Here is a 20,399-nt window from a genome sequence, read left to right as displayed (position 1 = left end):
ACTGAAAACGAATTATTAGCATAGACTTTGTAAAAATAAGCATAGATTTGGATTTTAAAAATAACTTCTTGTGTTATAGAATTTGAGTTGAGATATTATAGAATACAGATTTTTGTAAGTTCATAAATCTCAAACTTTGCAATAACTTTTTATTAAAAAAATTCAAAAAAATTGAATTGGTGTTGCAGAAATGACTGATGGGAGTTTACCTGATGCATCCGCCTTTCATTTGGTCTCTTTGGAGACATCCTATAAAATTCAAACTATACAGGGAACTTTAGCATCTCATTTCCAAGAATGACACGCATAAATTAAGAAATGGTCTAAATTTTTATCCCCGGAGTAACGATATAGCAGTTAAGCCTTTTAAATAGTTAACTAGACATCTAAGAGTCGAATCTTAGTTGCAACATACTGCAAAGATTTTTCTCCATGAATTGATAATTCTAAGAACGTTAGTTGCTTGGATGTGTTTCCACGAGCGTTTTCCATAACCCAACTCTAAGAATGTTAGCCGCTTGGTTATGTTTCCACAAACACTTTCCAATATACCATGGCGACCGATGAAAAATTTGATTGAGCCAATCACATCCAAGATTAATCAATTTAAAGAACTAGATAACTGGATTAAAAAAATTGAAAAGACCAACCCCGGATAACCAAGGGATTTAAGATTTAAATCTGCGACACATTGCAGAGAATTTTCCTTCCAATGAAAAGTAAATCTAAGACTGCTAACAGTCTAGATCATCCTAGAAGTATTGGATTCAAAGAGTTAGATACTTGATGCCCAACTAAATAAAAAATTAAAAAAAAAAGTTAAGAAGTTCAGTAGTTATCCGACTGTCCATTTGATGCAATAAGTACGCCTTCGCTAACTAAAAATAGTTGCAACGTGGAGTCAAATGTAGGAATTCATCAAGTTAGTCTCCAATAATAAACTCACAAAACAAATCCGTACTCATTTTATGGAACAAAATTGGATTTACATTTTCTAATCAGATCGAGTTGTATGGCATGTGTGCAAAATTGACTTTCATCAATTGCAAGAGACTTGAAAATGGTAACTTGTGAGCTACACATCATTTTCACAATTACATTTGGATTTACAAAATAACAAAAAATTTGAGGAATCAATGCACCAAATAGCTATTCCTCAGGCCTCCCGTACGATGTGTTGGTCGAATACCTGAAATATTTGAAGTCGATGAGCAAGAACAAACTATTTATTCAAGTACAAAAGGAAACACATTGTGAAATATGGTAGGGTTGTACCATATGAAACTGTTATTTTTCAACAGGAATACTAATTGAGAAAATAAAATAAAATAAAAATACCAGCTACCTAAGAAAGACTTGGATTCAACTGTCAAGCATAAATAGAATATTCATGCATAAAGGAAGTAATACTAGTGATGTTGGAAATTTGGTTTTGGTAAATTGGCAAACGACTGATTTTGACCAAATATTTTAATAGGATCCTAGTAATTGATGGAAAATTGTTAGACAATGATAATCCATTACACAAACAATTATAGTAAATTTTCCTTATGTGAATGAGAAATTAATATCCAAAGTAAACCACTTGGCACATTTATAGTTATTATTGTAACTTTACACCCTACAATGAATGATATTTACACTAGACTCAAATTTACCAAGAGGACACTAACATAATAGAATGTTCTTTGTTAGTAAGCATCCACTTGTTTGGTCTAGAGGTTCTCACTAATAAATACCTAATTAAGGAGAAAAAAGAAAGCAAGTCAGAATGTATAAAGAAGCTACTGCATGGTATGAAATCGGTCATTCAGAAAAAAGGAACAGCATAATTATTTTGAATTAATCTAGCAACATGAAAAAAAAAAAGCAATAAATGTGAAGTCATGCTGCTATAATATAATACAAGACACTTCTTACCTTAATTAGAGGAACACACCATCTCTGACTATTCTATAAGAAAATTAGTGGAAGATGAGAACTGTAGAGGTATTATGCATCTCTTATGCCGGCTATGAATTTGGAGAATCTCCACTGTGTTCTCTAGACCATACTTCATGAAAAAGATGCTTAAGTTCCGAACGGAGATGATTTCTTCCTTGTGAATAAAAAATTTTGGTTGCAAGTGGTGCTGGAGCCACTGGTATTATAGTAAAAATAAATTAGCCAGTTTCAATTTTTAAAAAACATACAGAATGAACCAACATCATTTACCCAATGGAAATAAGTTTGGAACCCAACTAAGATATCATGCTTCAAACATAGCAACAGCAAGACTAAAAGTACCATCCTTGTAATTTATCTGAATTTCAATCAAATAACATCACTTCCAAGAAACTAGGTATCAGCAGAGACTTCATATCTTTTGAGCTGCCAGCTCCATTCAAGCTTTTAATTATCATTGTTATAGTCACCGTCATCATGCCGTGTTTAGGGTCTACTACAAAAATCTCATCCTCCATCAAAGTCTATGCAAAGTAGTATTACTAGTAATCTTTACATTGACTAATATTTTCTTTAATTTCTCTCTACCCCTTATACCTTTCATTCTAAAAGATTCCAGTCTTCTTAACTATAAAAACATTAATCCAAAAGATTTGTGTCCAGTCAATTAGCTCATCAGCAAGTTGATGGCTCAAACTGACGGTTATCAATATAACAATATGGATTGTGTCCTTTTAAATTCTCAACACACCTCTTTGGCTGTTTAAGCACCCTACGAGTGGATCTATAGGCAATTGTTTCCTAAAATATAATCTTCAGCTCAAGATAGAAGCACTTCAAAATTTCAAGCCCTGGTGAACTTTTGAAGCCTTAGAACTCTTTAAACAGGAGGGAGAAAAAGAAGTCAAGAGTTGAGTAAAAACAAAATTTGAGCAAAAGGATAGAAGCAGCTTTTATTGGGGTGAAGGGTTTCTTTTAAGGGGTGAACACATTTTTGGGGTGTCTGTCTGAAAAAAAATCTCATTATTTGATTGATTAAATTAATAGGTCTTTCCCATTTTTCAGCATTGTTCAGGCAGGGATGCAGGGCTTGAGGCAGCAAAACAATTGATTGCATTTGTTGTTCCAAGTTGACGTGGTAACCAAGTGTAACTTTCCTATTTTATGTTCGAACTCCTGCATGCTCGCATTTACAAACCAATCAATCAATGAGTGAGAATTCCAAGAGATGTGTTTTGCATTTTTTGAAAAAATGTCTCTTAACTATTGCACAGATGCATGCACCAAGGCCAACAACATTGGCTACTATGTGCGGGCACACGAGCTGAAGCCCTCGACTGCCACGTAGGTATGTGCCTAAGGTTCTTGGCTCCCACATGAGCACACTCGCCAAGGCTAAACAACTGAGCAAGCGCAATGCCCCAAGCCATAAGTGTGTGTTGTCATCACTAGACATCCCTTTCTCATTGTGTGTGTGGACGCACTCATGTTGTTGCCTGACATCAAATTTAGATGCAGTTTTTGGCATGTGAATTCTGATGCTATCATTTTTTATTTATTTGAGATTAATTATATTCTCAATTAAATTTGACCAAAAATTCTATCTCTATTTTCAGCCCCAATTTAAGGATTCCACAATCAAATCAACTAATTTTACATCCCTTAGTTGCACAAGAAGGTACACTTACACTCAGTTTATATGCGCATGTCCATTAACAACACTCATGTTCGAGCCAATGCTTTCTTATGATTGAAATGGTCTAACCCTTTATAACTTGAATAGTGTTGGACATCATTTCTTATTCACTTAAGAAATTAATCATTAGTTTGCGACGGTCTACTCTCGAAATAGTCGTTCATGCTCCTATTTGATCAATTGGTTACGTAAACCAACTTCCAACATTATCATCTAATGGAAAAGCACAAAATTACTCATGAATATTAATATTTTTATTTTAATAACTGACACATCTAGCTTAACATTCTCATCTCTATTAAATTAACTTTTTGTATGTATTACATCTTAACAGCTGATCCCGCATAGTGGAATAAGACTTGGTTGTTGTTGTTGTTGTAGTATGTATTACATCTTAACATCGCAACACTCCTATGATGTGTTACAAAAAATTTCATTTGAGCGTGAGAGAGGACATAATAATCACACGAGACTATACAAGCTACTCTGGATTCAAACCTCATTCTTTATCCAATTAATCATATTTTCATCAATATCCTCATTCCCCACAAAATTCAAGCTTTTAGTGGATTTAGAAACTAAGCAATAGAAACAGAATGTTAAACCAAAAATGGTAGCTTGGTGAGAGAGAAAAGGTTGTTGCATTCTTACTACAAGAAAGCTACTTCACATCCATGATCTAAACTCTCTTCTATCTTAGGGTTTAATGGCGTCATTTGACATGTCGACATACCAGCATGTGTTATAGGTCACTGATTTCGGAGGGGAGTATCTATAACACACTTGTCAACTTGGTTCAGCCTCCACTTAGCAAGCAATTCCTCTACCTCGTCACCAATGACTTCCTTTTCAACATGTCATTTTTGTCGTCTTTGTCCTCTACCTTGTCAAATGTCAATGACTCTAGCACTTGCCTATCCTTCTTCATATGGCTCTACCTCTTTGTCCTCTGCCTTGTCATCTTTCACATATACTTTTCTGAAGCTGAAGCTAATGCCAAGAGTGTCTCCATATGTTCGGTATGTCAGTCTACCTGTGGAAAGAAATACCCATAAACTTTTCCAAAGCTAGAGCTGATGTCGAGGGTGTCTCAACGCGCTAGCATGTCGGTTTGCCAGTGGAATGAAATGTTCTCAGTTGCGCCGGCCTACATGGACTGATGCTCTTAAACCTTGTTCCCACTTCTTTAACATATTCAAAACGTAATGCTGATTCCAAAAGTATCAACAGACCTAGCAGCACTGAGGCCTATAGACTACAGCATTAGCAATTCCATATTGGCTAACAACAGACATCCTTCAAATGCCAAAGACTGCCATAATTGACTTGCAACTGATGTCATATAAATGCTTGAGAGTTACTAATTTTAACTGATGATCTGATTATAGAGATATGGTGTCAGGTTCAATTGCTACTATAATTGACTTAAAAACCATATACCAGACTATTGCAAAAGAGTCAGTTATTCAGACAATTAACTGGAGAAATCATGGAGAGATATGACCCCATGAGGACCATGAAGATGGCAAAGTAAAGAAAAGTAGAATAAGTGCAGTAACCAACAATTTCACAGCAAATTAATAACATAAAGTCCTCTAAACCAAAGAATGTAGGGGATATTTTGACTAGAATCAATGAACAAGTATATATTTGGTACCAGCAAAAATTTCAAAATAAAATTTTTACATTACAAGGACAAAGACAGGATATGAAGCTATTGCTAGATTGTAAGCCTACCTACAGGCCTGTCTGATAATGATTATTACCTAGCAATAATAGGAATTTGTACCTGAATGATATTTGATTGAAGAACTAGCTTGTACTTCTCTTCTTTTCATGGTTTTGTTCTGCAACTTAAATCCTGAACAGAAAATGGGAGAATACTATCCTCAGATGGATACAGGGATGAAAGCCTATGGAGGACGAAAATGGTCAATAAGCTAATTGTATTGAGAATGAGAAAAGAAGTCGCAATTGGAGAAGCTTGTATGTGCAACATTCGAATAAATGCATTGTACTGGTGCCTATGTTGTCAAGGATCAGACTATTGGACTATTGATAGAGGAATTATTACGAAAAATGTCCAGCCTGGCAGCCACAGAATCATACAAATAAACTTAAGTAAGATGATAATAATAGTGGAGGATGATGATGTAGCATTGGAAGAAAAAAATTGTTAGGTAGCATTGGAACATTTTGAACCAGTGACAAGCGGAACCTTAAGGTGAAAAGGAGACCAAAGGCCAATGAATGTCAAATAAAATTTGAAGATCAAAGTCAAGGAAAGATGCTAATAGTCTTTTCTCTTCTGATGCCTCTCAACTTCTATTTTGATGCTGGTATAACAAGAGATCTGAATTTCAGTGTATCTGTTAGTATAGGATGGTAATGGAAAGTGCTGAGATATTATATTGTGCACATTTTTCATATTTGAGTCAATTCCATGATTTTGGCTTTATACTTTGAAATTTATAACATTCCAGTCATGCTCACAACTATTACTAGGCATGCTTATTGCCAAATCAATAACTATTCTCTCATTTTTATTACTCTTCTAACTCAACTCACACAATTTACATTATGTTTTTGACAAGAACACAGCTCCTGTTGAGTAATTTTGAGTTAGGTAAGGTGATTGCAACTTGACAGCCTCTCTGCAATACTGCAAATGACGTTCAATTATTGAAGGAGAGCCTTGCTACAATGGTAAAGTTGTTGTTGTGTGTCCTTGTGGTCATGGATACGAGTGGCAGAAATAACCTCTTCTAATGCAGGGTAAGTTTGCGTACAACAAACCTAAGGTGGTCCGACCCTTCCTTGGAACCTCATATTGGCGGGAGCTTCGTGTACCGGGCTACCGTCAAAATACTCCAAGCACCACAAATAACAACGCCGACCAGGTGGAAACGCCCTTTTGTATTTTACCATTCAGTTAGTGTAATTGACCAACAACTTACACGAAACAAATCTTGTCAAGGTGAATTAACATGAAAGAGAAGGAGTTAGAAGAAAGGAATCAAATACTCAAGCTACAAAAACATGATAAATGTATTCAAAAAGTGCTACTTTAGGGAATACACAATTCACTAAAAAGACAAAAAAACAGGAGAAAAATGTATTACTGCAACTTGAGAATAATTCAAAAGTTATGAACAAGCTGCCAGAATGAGAGAACTAGAAGAAAATGTCTGCAGACTAGAACAAAAGCAGCAAAATGTTTACCACACTTTGATGTAGAACCACCACCACAGTTGCCATCCAAATGTATAGGTGTTTCTTGCTCTGCAGTTGCCATTTGTAAACCTAGGAGTGATTATGAGTTAAAAATATATGTTTTTCAAGAGATCTAATCTAGTGTGCAATTGATTTTTAATTTCAAAGTGATTACAACAAGAAATTAAAGTCATTTTAAGTGTTTGGCCATTTAATTATTTATCACATAAATTAAGACCAACTTGAAATGAAGGTAAAATTACCAAAGACATATTACTTCAGGTAAAGATATCCTAAAGGCAAGAATTTATTAGCATATGAAAATACTATTCTGGGATTCTAAGAATGTTAGTTTCAGAATCTTTAAATACTTTGATAGTAAAGTGTCTGTTAGCATATAAAGCTTCCTGTACAAAAGTAACCCATTTGGTTTGCAGTAAAACCATACCTCTACAGCTCCATATGCAAATTAATCAATACTCAGTAACTTCACGCAGGCCAAATGTTATATAACTGAACTGTGTGGATATCGCTGCTTGAATTCTTGTCTATTTGATTTCAGGTTTGATATACTTGAACAAACATATTGCTTTCACCAGACCTTTTTTTTCCTTTACAGACAAATTATAGAGTTCACCAGAATGAAGGCAATAATGCTAACTTCAGTGAATTATATTTCTACATTAAAAAGAGTTGGTTGATGTTGTTCTATTCTACATCAAGTTATTCAAGGCACTTCCTGAATTAGTACCAAATGGATCTCATACATTTCAATTCAGGAGGAAGGGTACAAAAACGACCAAGAACATTCACATAAAGACTTCACAATCGCATGACCATCTATGAAAATTTACAGGCATAAATAAAAAAGTTTAGAAGCAAAAAATAAAAAAGACAGCTGTGAAAAGTGTTTTCCTTCAAAATTTATGGTTTCTAAGACAAGAAAAGGCAAATAGTAGAGAAGTAAAAGGATAAAATGTAGATATGAGGATGTGAATCTGGATTAGAAAGAAGGCATACTTCCATTAGTTGTTTGAATTATTTTCTTTCCCTTCTTTGGAAGCTTCTTAAAGCTTGAAATACCACCATCAATATCCAACACATCATCAATAGGGTTCAAAAGCCCACAATGCACTGTAGCAACATTAACATCCTTTAGTGAGAATGGTTGACCACCATCTCAAAAGCTAGATAGCTAAGAAAAGACAGCCAACAAATCAACAGTACATATTATTTAATACCTACAATCAGTCAGAGAGCGAAGGTAACAAGTTTTCATTTATGCAATTCTTTATAGCATCGGCTACAATGACATTCATATACATAGATGCATGCACACACCAACACACATACACATATAACAAAGACCAAACATCAAAATAAAATTTAATATAACAGGTTCTTACAAAAAAAGAATAGGAGGAACAATTGTCTATAATGACTAATGAATTGGATGGCTCTTAAACTTATAACCAGCTTTAGATGCCTAAAATGTTATCAGAACTAATATCTTGAGTATCAAAAACTCATCTTCAAAGTATATAGGCACTTGTGGTTCTCCTAGAGAAAAAGTATCTAATGTGGGTAGGTTCACTGCAATAAGGACTCATACCAAGCTAAAAACCCTGAAGCATAAGTAAATTCCACATGTAAACACATTGATAAACAAATAGCTACCAATCATTGGCAAACAAGTAGAGGTTAACCTGCATGAGTTGAATATTGACTAGCTTTAATTGGCTTCTTACACGCATTGCAACAGACCTAAATCATTAATAGCAAATTTAGAGAAAATTTAAGAGAAACAGCAAAGATGTAACAGAAAGAAAAACCATAAGCATCGTGTGTTGCACAGTTAAACTATTGTGCTATATTAATGTAGCATAAACATTTCTTGTCGTAGGGGCATATCTTATTATAAAATGAGAGTAATAGTTGAAGTAGTTTACTTCCAAATAGTAAACTAAGGCTGTGTTTCATTGGGCAGAAACAACCAAGGAGAAACATGACAAAGATCCCCAATCGCAGTTGGGAGACAAAACTAAGAAAATATTTCCTTTAGCCTTGTAAATTTTTTCCCTACTTCATTTCTCCTTCTCTTGCTCTTATGGAACACGGCCCTAAGCTATTTATTATCATATTAGAACAACTAATAAAGTAACAAAGTCAAAGCCATGAAGCATGAAGTGGAACTTTTATGTGACATTCTGAAGAACACTGGGTGTGGCATATTCTTGTTGGGGGGTGTGGTCCCATACGAGTATTCAAATCAATACACATATATGAGATACGCTGAATTACAATGCTTGGGATGCACATACCTAAATAACCATTTGTCACCAGATAGGACAAAAAGGAGAATGGGTGCTTAAAAGCAAAACTAGTACAATTAACCATTTTGAATGCTAGCGTAGAATTATTAATCACTAAAACCATCAAGAATATAAATAGGTACCAGCAAAAGAATGTTATAACTGAAATTGAAAAAAAATGCAAAATCCTAGAGATAACTGCTAATTAACAAATTTTTGAACAACACGAGTACTTTTAACTAGTATTTTCCTAACCTTGCAGGAACTTCAATTATGTATGAAGAAGTATAGTCTTGCAGTATCTTGCCTTCAGATCCAACATACAAATAGAATAAAAACCATAGGATGTAAAATTCAAACTGGAAATTTGGTGGGATTAAACAGGAGTATCAAATCTATCAGTTTGAAATCAAAATAATCTTTTAAATCCATGACATGAGTGAAGGTGGATTAACAGAAGTGTTTCCTATAAAGATAGAGTTACATAATGGATCCCTATCTTTCTACACTAATCATGGACAAGACAAGGTACCGTGGTGTGTGTTGTTTGCAAATAATATTATTTTGATAGATGAGACACGTGAAGAATAAATGTTAAACTCGAATTTTAGCGGAAAACGCTGGAAGTGAAAGATTTTATGTTAGGTAGAGTAAAGACAAAATACATGGAATTTAAGTTTAGCAATATTAGACGTAATGAGATAATTGTTAAGATAAAAAATGATGAGTTGTCTATAACTAAGAGTTTAAATATTTATGATCATTTTTGCAAAATGATGGAGGGATTGAGAAATGCCTTATATAAAATACAAGCAAGATGGTTGAAATGGGCGAAGCGTCAAATGTTCTTTGTGATTGTAAAGTATCTCTAAAATTTAAAGGGAAGTTATAAAACAACAGTTAAACCTACTATGTTATATGAAATTGAATATTGGACTGTAACTAGAGCACATAAGCAAAAAATGAGAGTTACAAAGATGAGTAGGGTCGGCTCAAGGCATAGGCCATTAAGGCCTATGCCTAGGGCCCTATTATATTGGGGCCCATCAAATTAGATATGTATATATATAAAAAATATATTAATCTGGGTATTAAATATTTAAAATTATAGCTAAATAAATTTTAGTCAAGATTTATTTTCACCAATAATTTTAATTTTTTACTAGCTAAATTATATTTGCTCAATAATTTTTAATTTTTAGATTTAACTAATAATTTTTATTTTTTATAGATTAAAGTTAAATTTGATCGTTTTTATTTACTTGTATTAGATTTGATTGATCATTTTAATTTTTTAATATTAAAGTTAGATTTGGTTGGTAATTTATTTTTATTTTTTAATTAAAATTTGACTCATAATTTTTAATTTTTTACTGATAAAAATTTAATTTAATAATTAAAATTAAGTTTGGTTAATAAATTAAAAATACTTATTGGTTATACTTAATTAATATTTTTTTATTAAAATACTTTTGAAAGTCTTTCAAAAGCATATTTAATATTGTACTATTATTTCTTTCTAAATTTTATTTTTCTTTCTTTCTACTCCTTTATTATCATTTTTTTACCATTATTATTGTGTCCTTACTCTTCGATGAGTTATTATGCATACTTTTTTTTTTTTATAATTTGCCGTCAATATTTACTAGCTAAATATTTTTAACTAAATAAATTTAATTGATGATTTATCAAAGTTACAATTGATAAAAGGCAACTTGATTTAGGAATGTTATGCCAACGTGGGATCCTAAGGAAGGGTCTATTGTACGCAGTGCCTATATCTACTAGACTATTACTCGAACCTATTACATCTAGGTCACACAATAATAATTTTTACCATTGTGTCAATACTTACCTTCATCGAAGTTAAAATTAATTGATAATTTTTTTAAAAAATAGCAATTAAAATGTATATTAATAGTATTATAATAATTTATTACTTATTGTCAAATTAGTTAACATAAAATATTTTTTATTTTTTTATAAATTTTACTAATAAAAAAGTTAGGTTTGCCACAAGATAAAGTTATTGCTACATGACCTAGTTCGTCACTCCTTCCGATTACATAAATAATCATTGGCAATGTATAAAACTATCCTTTTAAATTTTACTAATATAATTAAATGTCTCTAATAATATTTTAATATTTATTTTTTAAAAAAAATATTAAGGCCTTAATTTTTTTTAGCCTAGGGCCTCAAGAATGGTTGAGACGACCCTGAAGATGAGGATGTTAAGGTAGATGTGCTGACATCTGAGGATGGATAGGATAAGAAATAAGAATATTAGAAAGAAAGTCAGGGTTACACCTATTGAGGAAAAACTCTAGGAGATACGTTTAAAATGTACAAATATATACTTAGACGATCAATAAATGCTCTAATTAGGCGTTATGAAACTATGATAAATATGCACATCAAACGAGGAAAAGAAAGACCAAAAAATACTTGGTTAACAATAATAAAATAAGATAAACTTTATTTAAATATAGATGATTATATAGTAGGGGATAGTGTCCAATGACGTAGAAAAATCCATATAGTTGAACTCACCTAGTGGGATAAGGTTTGGTTGTTATTGTGGCTATTGTTGTATTTTTCCATATTTGATTTATAATTTTGGAATCATAACCCGGATTGATATTGACAATATCTATTTCAAATTTAGATATGTATATCATTGGCTAAATATATTCACTTTGAGAATGTATGTGATTTTATACTATTTGATATGATCAAAAAACAATTTTATAGTGAGGCCTCCTCAGAGTGGCTTATGGGGAGGCCGAGATATGGCTCTTTGAATGACGGGTTCTGTGAAGATATTTATAAGATGCTTTCCCCTAGAGTTTGGATGAAGTGCTCCTCTTTGGATAAACTTCTTTCCCCTAAAATCAAGGGCCTCTACCTTAGCTTGGACAAGATGCCTCTTCCTCGTCCAAAGTGCTCCTCAAGTTGTCCTCGTTCTCAAACCAAGATCAATAAGTTAATACAAAGCAAGTGAGTGAGACTCTCTATCCTCCAGCTTCGAATTCTCTTTTCTTATTTGGGTACTAAACTTATATATGTTCTGACACCCACATATACAATATAACTATTAACATTTTTTTGCATAGTCAGCTCATAGAAAGCTTTGAAAAAGATGTGAAGATATAGCTAAAGTCAGCAAATTGCTATAAATGTACAGGCAATGGCAGAGGCATCATATATTCAGTTTGCAACTTTTTTACCATGGCATAGAAGAGTCAGCTAATTCAAAATGATTATTCTGGAATATTTGATGAACTTATAATATAATACAAGCTAATTAAAATTACCAGGTGAAGAGGATCTGTCAATGGTCTATAATCAAAAACATGCATATCTGCAAAATGATGATCAATTTGGAGGATTATTTCTAGAACAATAATAAAATAGAAAAAAAAAAAACAAGATAGAAAGTCTAACGAATAAAAGTATATTAAAATTTACAAATTTGATATGGATAAAGTAATTAAAACATTCTGAATTAAAGAACTTAAACTTTATATGCTTCAACAAAGAATACGTGGGCAAATTCTAATATCAACTTGTGAAACATGCTTACACAAGAGACTGAATAGCCTGCAATGAAATGAGGGTTTCTAGAATTGGGGTCAGGGATTGGCAATCTTCCATACAGAGAGAAAAAAGAGATTGTACCAGAAAGAATGGCGATAGCAGATATGTAGACTAGTAAGTTAAACTTAGAACCTTTCATAGTCTGATTAGTAACATTGTCATTAGTTTGTTTTTTAAAAAAACATCATATTAAATAGGCATGAAAGGCCAAAAACTAAGCAGCCTATTTCAGTCCCCAATTAGACTAGTTCATCATGGACAACTAGATAGTAGAACAAAGTAGAGCAACTTGGTCTCTCTTAACAATTCTATAAAGCACCAATGTCACAATGTATTATTTATTTCATGCCTGCTCCAGTAACCACATAATTTCAATAATCAAGGTTATTCAAACACAAGGCTGGTATAGTGATGGTATATCATTTAAGACACCATAAGGCTATTAACATAGCAGAAAGTAGTTTGTAGCAAAATTGGCTATCTCAAAATGTAGTGTGTCTCAGTCATTGATCCCATGAGCGAGTGAGGGAAAGAATCACAAGTAAGATTGTCATATTGATTGAATCAAAACAACAATAGGGTAAGGAAATCTTTTATATACTTTTACAATAATCCAATCTCAATGAGACTTAGTCAAAATAGATTGTGTATTAGAAATGATAAAAGTAGAATAAAGTACACAATATTTTAGACCTTCTGAAAAACTAAAATAAAATTTTACACATTGGATCAGCTCTTATCTTAAATAAACCTATTCTATTTACATCAGCAATGCAACCACACGTACTTGAAAACACAAGGAGTAGCAGGTTGAAACACAAAAGAAGAGGCTAGATCAACTAATAAACAATTAAGCCGTTCTATCAAAACAAAGCTTAATAGCCGACCCAACCTAGTGAGATAAGGCTTGGTTGTTGTATCAAAAGATAGCTTAATGTCATTATGTACATTAGTAGATACAACCTGCTTCTTCAAGTAAATTTGCCTCATTTGCATCCTGGAATTCATTGTGTATAGTATGAGCAGCAAGTTTTTCATTGGTCATTTCTTCTGCAAAATATTACACAAAAATCAATTAACATTTTTAAAACTTCTTAATTATATAATACATAATTATAAATTTCTATGTACTGTGTAATAATTCATTACCAAAATCCAAAAAAAACTTGACCGAACCAGTGATACAAGGATATAGAAAAACAGATACATATCTGGAGGTGTTCAACATCCAAGACGAGGTGAATCCTCTAAATATAATGAGGTAAGAGCTTAAATAAAATCAGACAAGATGCATTCAAATTCATATTTAGTATCCAAGTTCTAATAAATGCAGCCCAAGTGGTCACATATCCTTTAGCAATAGATAATTAGATATCATCTAAAATACAAAATGGGGTAAGATATGCAATTATTGGCAAAATTTGGACTGTACATGCAATAGGCAGGTGCAGTCTGCTGTGCTGGTGTTCCAAAGGTAACAAAATTTGTTGGATTTCAGCTATTCTTGCACACCAGACTTAAGTGTTGTCAAAGAATTGAAACTAATACAAACTAAACTGAAGCATACTCATTTTCTTAAATAAACTCCATGAATATCTATGAAACGACCACAACTCATTCAAGTTTTCACTATTTGTTTTCACAAAAACCCTTTTCGTCACTTAAGTTTAAATAGAAAATAATATGAACTTTAAGTAATTTAAACAATATTTTGATTCTAGGTATCAGCTGTTTTTGCTACAATTTTGATAATTCTTGAAATTGTTGAATCAAGGATCATTAACACTCCTAGGTCCATTTCCTAAAAATTTGAGCTTTTGTAATAAATGATTAGCCAATCCACTTACCAGAGATAAAAGAAAAACGAGTATCCTCCATTTTCTTACATCAACAGTTGAGTTTAAGACTACATGAACTGACTAAAAAATTAGAGAACTTTACGAATTCCTAAGGAATTAAAATAAAATAAAGGAAATTGAAACCTATTATTCCATTTTTGTTGAGAAGTAAATGAGAATATGATGATGAATCAAATGAAGTATCATGCATGTGTTAATACCACTGTGTGCTAAGCCAACTTGAACTTTGTGAATAGTTCTATGTTTTCCTTGTACATGCTTATAACTCGTGAGTAAATGAACAACATTTACTTAATCATGATTATTTGCTGTTATTGTCATGTATGTAGCAGTTAGACAAACAAGAGTTTATTAACATGCTCATGTAAGTACCAGCAAAATGCACATATCCCAATAACTTATGATACCTGCTGTCATTCCTTGAAAACTTCCAACCTTAAGCAACCTTGCCATTGCTGCCATTCTACCACATCCAAGCATGCATACCATTGGGATAAGCAACCTATATTGGACAGAATAATTGTACCATGATCATTTAAAGCAATCAAAATTTTCTCAATCTCTAATTAGCTGATAAGTATCATATAGTTTGCTGTACTGAATAAGATCTTAAACAATTCAATCTCATATTGAAGCATTAATGTAACTTCTACAGCAACAGGATATCAGTGATTGATGGAAATTGACACCTGCTGAGAAATTTACATTTAGTCTTTCGGCAGATTTAATTCTTTATCTTTCCTTTTAAATTTCTACCGAGTTAATGGGATAGCAACATCCAGATATGTACAAAAAGCCAATTAATAACAAATTAGAAACAAGAGAACAATAAAATTAAATAAACTTTGGCTAAGAGGTCAAAGGAGATTTTCTTGGAGTTTATTTCAGGGACTTTCTTCAAATTGCAAATTCCTTCCAAAGTTTGTTTTTAATTAATATCTAAACATTTGTGTTGTTCTAAAGTTTATAGTGCCTCCAACTAAAAAAATGTCAGCAGAGGAATTTAAATGTCCAAAAACTGAAGCCCTAACAATGAAAAGTTATGATTGCTAATCCAGCACAGCTAATTCTAAGAAGAGTTATCAGTTCTTTCTCTAGAGCCTCAATATTTATGCATAACAATATCATCACAAATTCCTAGTGCCAAAACGTCACAGATGCCCGTCTATGACAAAATAATAATAATAATAATAATAATAATAATAATAAAATAATTGACAACCACGTAATTAAAAACACATTTGGGTTCTGCCTCTGTATATCACTTCATTCCAAGTGCACCAATGAGAAAATTAGGTAGGCATGGAAAAAGTAATTATGGCCAAATGGATGTAATCTTCCCGTTTTCAGTTCAGAGGAATTCAGTGGTCTGTGTAATGGCTCAAGTTTCCCACATTTCCAAGCCCAAGCCTAATCGGACTAATAAAGATCTCAATGGTATCCGAGATCTACATTTCCTCATGTCGTGAGCTGATCTATCCATAATTTGATTAAAATTGGAAGGGTGAAAATAACAACTGTTTCTTATGTCTTCGAAGAATCGAATATATCAATAAAATAATGAGAAAGACCTGGAGAAACCAGCTCAGATAACAATAGATCCGTAACAACTGATTCGGCAGGCAAGATGGGTGATGAAGGATCCAAATGTACGCTAGCGGTTACTTGATCGAGGTTCGCTCTACGACCTTTCCTTGGTTTCGCAAAATGAAAACAAGAAAAGGTACGGTCTTGGCTTCAAAAGGAAACCCCTTTCTCAGCCTCGGCGACACAGGTTCTTCCGCTCCTCCAAGGAAGGTATAGCGATGACGATGACGGGACTAGCGCGCCATCACCGTATGTCTTGATCGGCTTCGCGAAATCAATCGAAAAAGAAAAGGAAGAAGCGAGATCCTTCTCTAGCTCCGCCTGCAATTTTCTCGGGCTCAACCTCCTGGGCGGCAGAATAAAACAGCACTCAATGCGTAGAACCGGCGGCGACGGTCAGCAGGATCGGACTTGGAAGTTTCAGACATAAACCCTTTCTTGTTTCGCCACCGCAGGTTCGTCCGCTCCACCTCACATGCCGCCTATTCCGCGAGCGCTCTCGGATTCCTCGGCGTCGCGCCCGATCTCAAATGCTCCCATTCGACATCGGGCTACGATCGGGTCTTCGTTTTGACGGAGCGAAACTGGAGGAGACCTTGGGGAGGTCGAATTTCTCTCGTCTCACGCTCACGCGTCGCTCGTCGTCCTCTCTCTCTCTCTCTCTCTCTCTCTCTCTCTCTGGTGGTGACAAATCAGCTTTATCTGGGAAAGCCCTGAGTTGTTCAGGATTAGAGAGTAGTTTTCTTTTAACAGCTCGAGTTAAATGAGTTACGAAAATAATTCCTAAATCTATAAGAAAATTTACTTTTGCCCCGGAAAAAATTTACCAAACTTTTCAGTTTACCTCTCGGAGTTAAAAGAATCAATTTAACCCTTTGAATTATCAAATTCATTTTATTTTAGTAGAAAAATCTTTTATGGTGTGATCAAAATGAGCACGGATCTTTTGGTCCACTTTTTATAAATTAAAGGAGGGTCACTTGTATATATTGGTAGGAAGTAATATCCCCTACCTATTTTATAGGTGAGGTCATTACTCTTCACCAATGTATGTAAGTGGTCCCTTCTCTGATCCGCAAAAAGTGGACTAGAGGATCTAGATTAGACCAAAATAACTATTAATTAGCTTATCCGGAGCATTGTGCAACAGTAAAGCATTCAACAAATTAATAAGTATTTAGGATTCCAATCTCAACCATAATAAATTAATGGACATTTTTCTCTATAACCATAATAACTAAGTCTTATCTTACTATATGGGACTAACTATATGGATCCTTTTATACTATTGAAATATATCACCTACTATATCATTATCTATAACTAAATAAATTTTATCTTATTTTATTATTATTAATCAAATCTTTTTTGGTCTTTCTCATTTGATGTACATATTTATCATAGTTTCATATCGTCTAATTGAAGCATTTTTTAGTCATCTAAGTACATATTCATACTATCTCAAATGTGTCTCTAGTAGTTTTCCCTCAATAAATGCAGCTCTGACTTTATATCTAATACTCTCATTTTTTATTCTGTCTATCCTCATATATTCACACATCTATCTTAAAATCCACATGTATGTAATTTTTATCTTTTGTTCATGTGCTTGAGTCATAGTCTAACATTTAGCGTCATATAACATAACATATCTAACTGCTATTTTGTAGAACTTTCCTTTAAGTTTTAAAGGTACTTTATAATCATATAAAATACCCCTACGCTCTCCTCCATTCCAACCTTCCTGCGTGTATTATATATAAGATATCTCTCTCAATCTCTCAATTATTTTATAAAAATAATATTAAATATTTAAAACTCTCAGTTCTAGATAACTCATCATTTCATATCTTAATAATTATCTCATTATGTCTAATATTGTTAAACTTAAATTTCATATATTTTGTCTTTATTTTACTAAGCATAAAACTTTTCACTTCTAGTTCTTCCCACAAGATTCTAATTTGGCATTTACTCCTTTACATATCTCATCTACCAAAATAATATCATTTGCAAACAATATACACCATGGTATTTGATGCGGTGGTAAAAGGAGCCCACCAAGTATGAGTCAAAGGTGGGAACAATAGCCGACGTAGAGGTCAAAGTCAAGGCGATCAAAAGCATGAAACCGCCGGATCACCAAGGTTGGCCAAATAGATGGAGGGTCCGCTCATCCTAACCAGATCGGTCTTCTAACTAGGCATTGGCAACACTTGATAGTCAAACGACCAAAAAGAGGAGAATAGATATGTGCGATGGTGACTACCAATTGAGAGCCAGTCCGACCGAACATCCTGTCTGACCGGACGAGGAATAATCTACCAAGTCGAGCGACTACGAGAAGAATAGCCTCGAGCGATCGTGTGGGGAATCCATTCGAGCGGCTTCCCCGCTCGGCCAAACAGTGGACCCCTTGCTTAGCTTATATTATCCTTCTAAGAGTCAGTATTACTGAGAGCAGGGCATGGTCAACCGGAAAATAGTATGGCGGAAGCTTCCAACTGTCACGTCAAGGATTTACATGTCCTGTTAAGGAAAGGTGTCAGTGATACTTTTCTGACTTGTCTTTTTATAAGACAGTTGAGAAAATGTGCACGCACCTTGAGAAGCATGCACGTCCACTATTGGAGTACTATATAAAGGTGGGTCCATGCACCGACGGAGGTATACGTTATTTGTAATTAAGCTCATGTTGTTGCTATAGTTCTCTTTGCCGTCTTTCTATTATTTCGGTGACTGACTTGAGCGTCGGAGGGCAAATACCGGGGACCCCTTCCCTGGTCTGGTACTGACATTCTTAGTTTTATAGAGCGGAGTGGAGTCTTCACGTGGTCAACTACTTGGCCACATCTCCAATTAGCTGTCTTCACTATTTTCGGACAAGATCATATTAGCGTCGTTTGTGGGAACTTAACCTGTATTCGAGACATGAAGATGGAGGATTCTGGACGACTTACGACCATAACATTGACGAAGGAAGAATTGGACATGTTGATACAAGCACAAGCGGCCAAGATGGTGGAGCAGCAACAACGGGCAATTTGGGGAGATTGTTGGTGCAACTTCCTACTGGTCAAGGATGACCAGTTTGATGTGAAGAAAAGTGAAGTAGGTCAAGGTTGACCAGATACTTAATTGAGAAGTCCTAACTGGAGGTTAGGCAAGGGCAAGTCCAATGGAGATGTTGGCAAATGATGAAAATCCAAGTGGGTCAGTGTTGACTGGACACTTGGTATTGGAAAGTCCTGATGAGTGAAGCGAGACAGTTGAAAAATCCTAATGAGTGAAGTCAAGTGAAAGTCCTGATGAATGAAGCTAGGCAGTTGGAAAAATCCTAGTGAGTGAAGCAAGGTGATGGAAAGTCCTAGCGAGTGAAGCCAAACAGGTGAGAAAATCCCGGTGAGTGAAGCTAGGTGAAAATTCTAGTGAGTGGAGCTAGATGATTAAAAGCCCTAGTGAGTGAAGCTAGGCAGTGAGGAAGTCCTGGTGAGTAAAGCCAGACATGTATAAATCCAGGTGGGTCAAGGTTGACCGGACATCTAGTGTTTAGAAATGTAAGTAGGTCAAAGAATTGACCGGATACTTGACATAAGGAAAAAAGTTCAAGTGGGTCAAAATATTGACCGGACACTTGGTGAAGAAGTCCTAACGGGTCAAGGTTGATCATATGCTAGACAAAGAGGAGTCCCAACAGGTCATGGTTGACCGGATGTTGGGAAAGTGAACCCTAAACTTCGGGTTGGGAGTTAGGGTTTGATAATTGACTAGGTTAGTCGATTACCGAAGCTTAATTGATTAAGGTAATTGATTAGGCAAAGTTCACAAGTGCACAGAGAGGTCTGTAATTAATTAGGTTGATCGATTACCGAATCTTAATCGATTATGACAATCGATTAAGCTTGGATTTCACAAATACACAGAGTTTGGTAAGCGATTAAGTAGGGAAGCTTAATTGCTTACAACTTATTCTTGCGCGAACAGAGAGCTTCCTAATCAATTAGGGTAATCGATTAGGAAGGCTTAATCAATTAGTCTAGTCGATTAAGCCTGGAAAACTAGCCGTTGTGCGTCGCGATAAAAGGCTTCACGTGCACTATTCCAAGATATCTCTCCCGATCTCCTTCACCGAGCTCATCGGTCTTCCGCCAATTCTTGAAGCGTCTTGGAGTAAAAGTGTTGTTGCAC

General features: G+C 34.3%; 1 protein-coding gene and 1 non-coding gene across 5 annotated transcripts; one reads left to right on the top strand and one right to left on the bottom strand.

Annotated features, from left to right (window-relative positions):
• Positions 1–232: 232 nt before the first annotated feature.
• Positions 233–333, top strand: LOC122049787. Its single transcript, XR_006131044.1, has one exon. It is a non-coding gene; the product is annotated as a U6 spliceosomal RNA (small nuclear RNA).
• Positions 334–937: 604 nt separating this feature from the next.
• On the bottom strand, positions 938–16,925 carry LOC122046321. 4 transcript variants are annotated; one of them, XM_042606951.1, is made up of 10 exons: positions 16,196–16,925; positions 15,032–15,126; positions 13,729–13,815; positions 12,483–12,529; positions 8,560–8,617; positions 7,874–7,987; positions 6,863–6,943; positions 5,430–5,501; positions 1,921–2,140; positions 938–1,189 (listed from the first exon to the last, which is right to left on the bottom strand). In XM_042606951.1, exons 2-9 carry the CDS (start codon positions 15,111–15,113, stop codon positions 2,013–2,015), a joined length of 669 nt encoding a protein of 222 aa, XP_042462885.1. In that variant the 5' UTR covers positions 15,114–15,126; positions 16,196–16,925; the 3' UTR covers positions 938–1,189; positions 1,921–2,012. The 4 variants fall into 4 exon arrangements, with proteins under 4 accessions (XP_042462885.1, XP_042462886.1, XP_042462887.1 ...); XM_042606952.1 differs by having other exon boundaries at positions 6,863–6,922; XM_042606953.1 differs by lacking the exon at positions 5,430–5,501.
• Between the last annotated feature and the right edge of the window lie 3,474 nt (positions 16,926–20,399).

This window comes from Zingiber officinale, chromosome 2B (genome assembly GCF_018446385.1).
Source record: "Zingiber officinale cultivar Zhangliang chromosome 2B, Zo_v1.1, whole genome shotgun sequence".
NCBI classification, from domain to species: domain Eukaryota; kingdom Viridiplantae; phylum Streptophyta; class Magnoliopsida; order Zingiberales; family Zingiberaceae; genus Zingiber; species Zingiber officinale.
This window is presented reverse-complemented; position numbering and strand designations above follow the sequence as displayed.

Excerpts from the sequence above, each read along its gene's own strand:
- LOC122046321 (XM_042606951.1), bottom strand. The coding sequence starts at position 15,113 with ATGGTATGCATGCTTGGATGTGGTAGAATGGCAGCAATGGCAAGGTTG. Across the intron at positions 8,618-12,482 it reads TGACAGATCCTCTTCACCTG|GTCTGTTGCAATGCGTGTAA; the intron begins GTAATTTTAATT and ends TTAATGATTTAG. Across the intron at positions 6,944-7,873 it reads AATTCAAACAACTAATGGAA|GTTTACAAATGGCAACTGCA; the intron begins GTATGCCTTCTT and ends AATCACTCCTAG.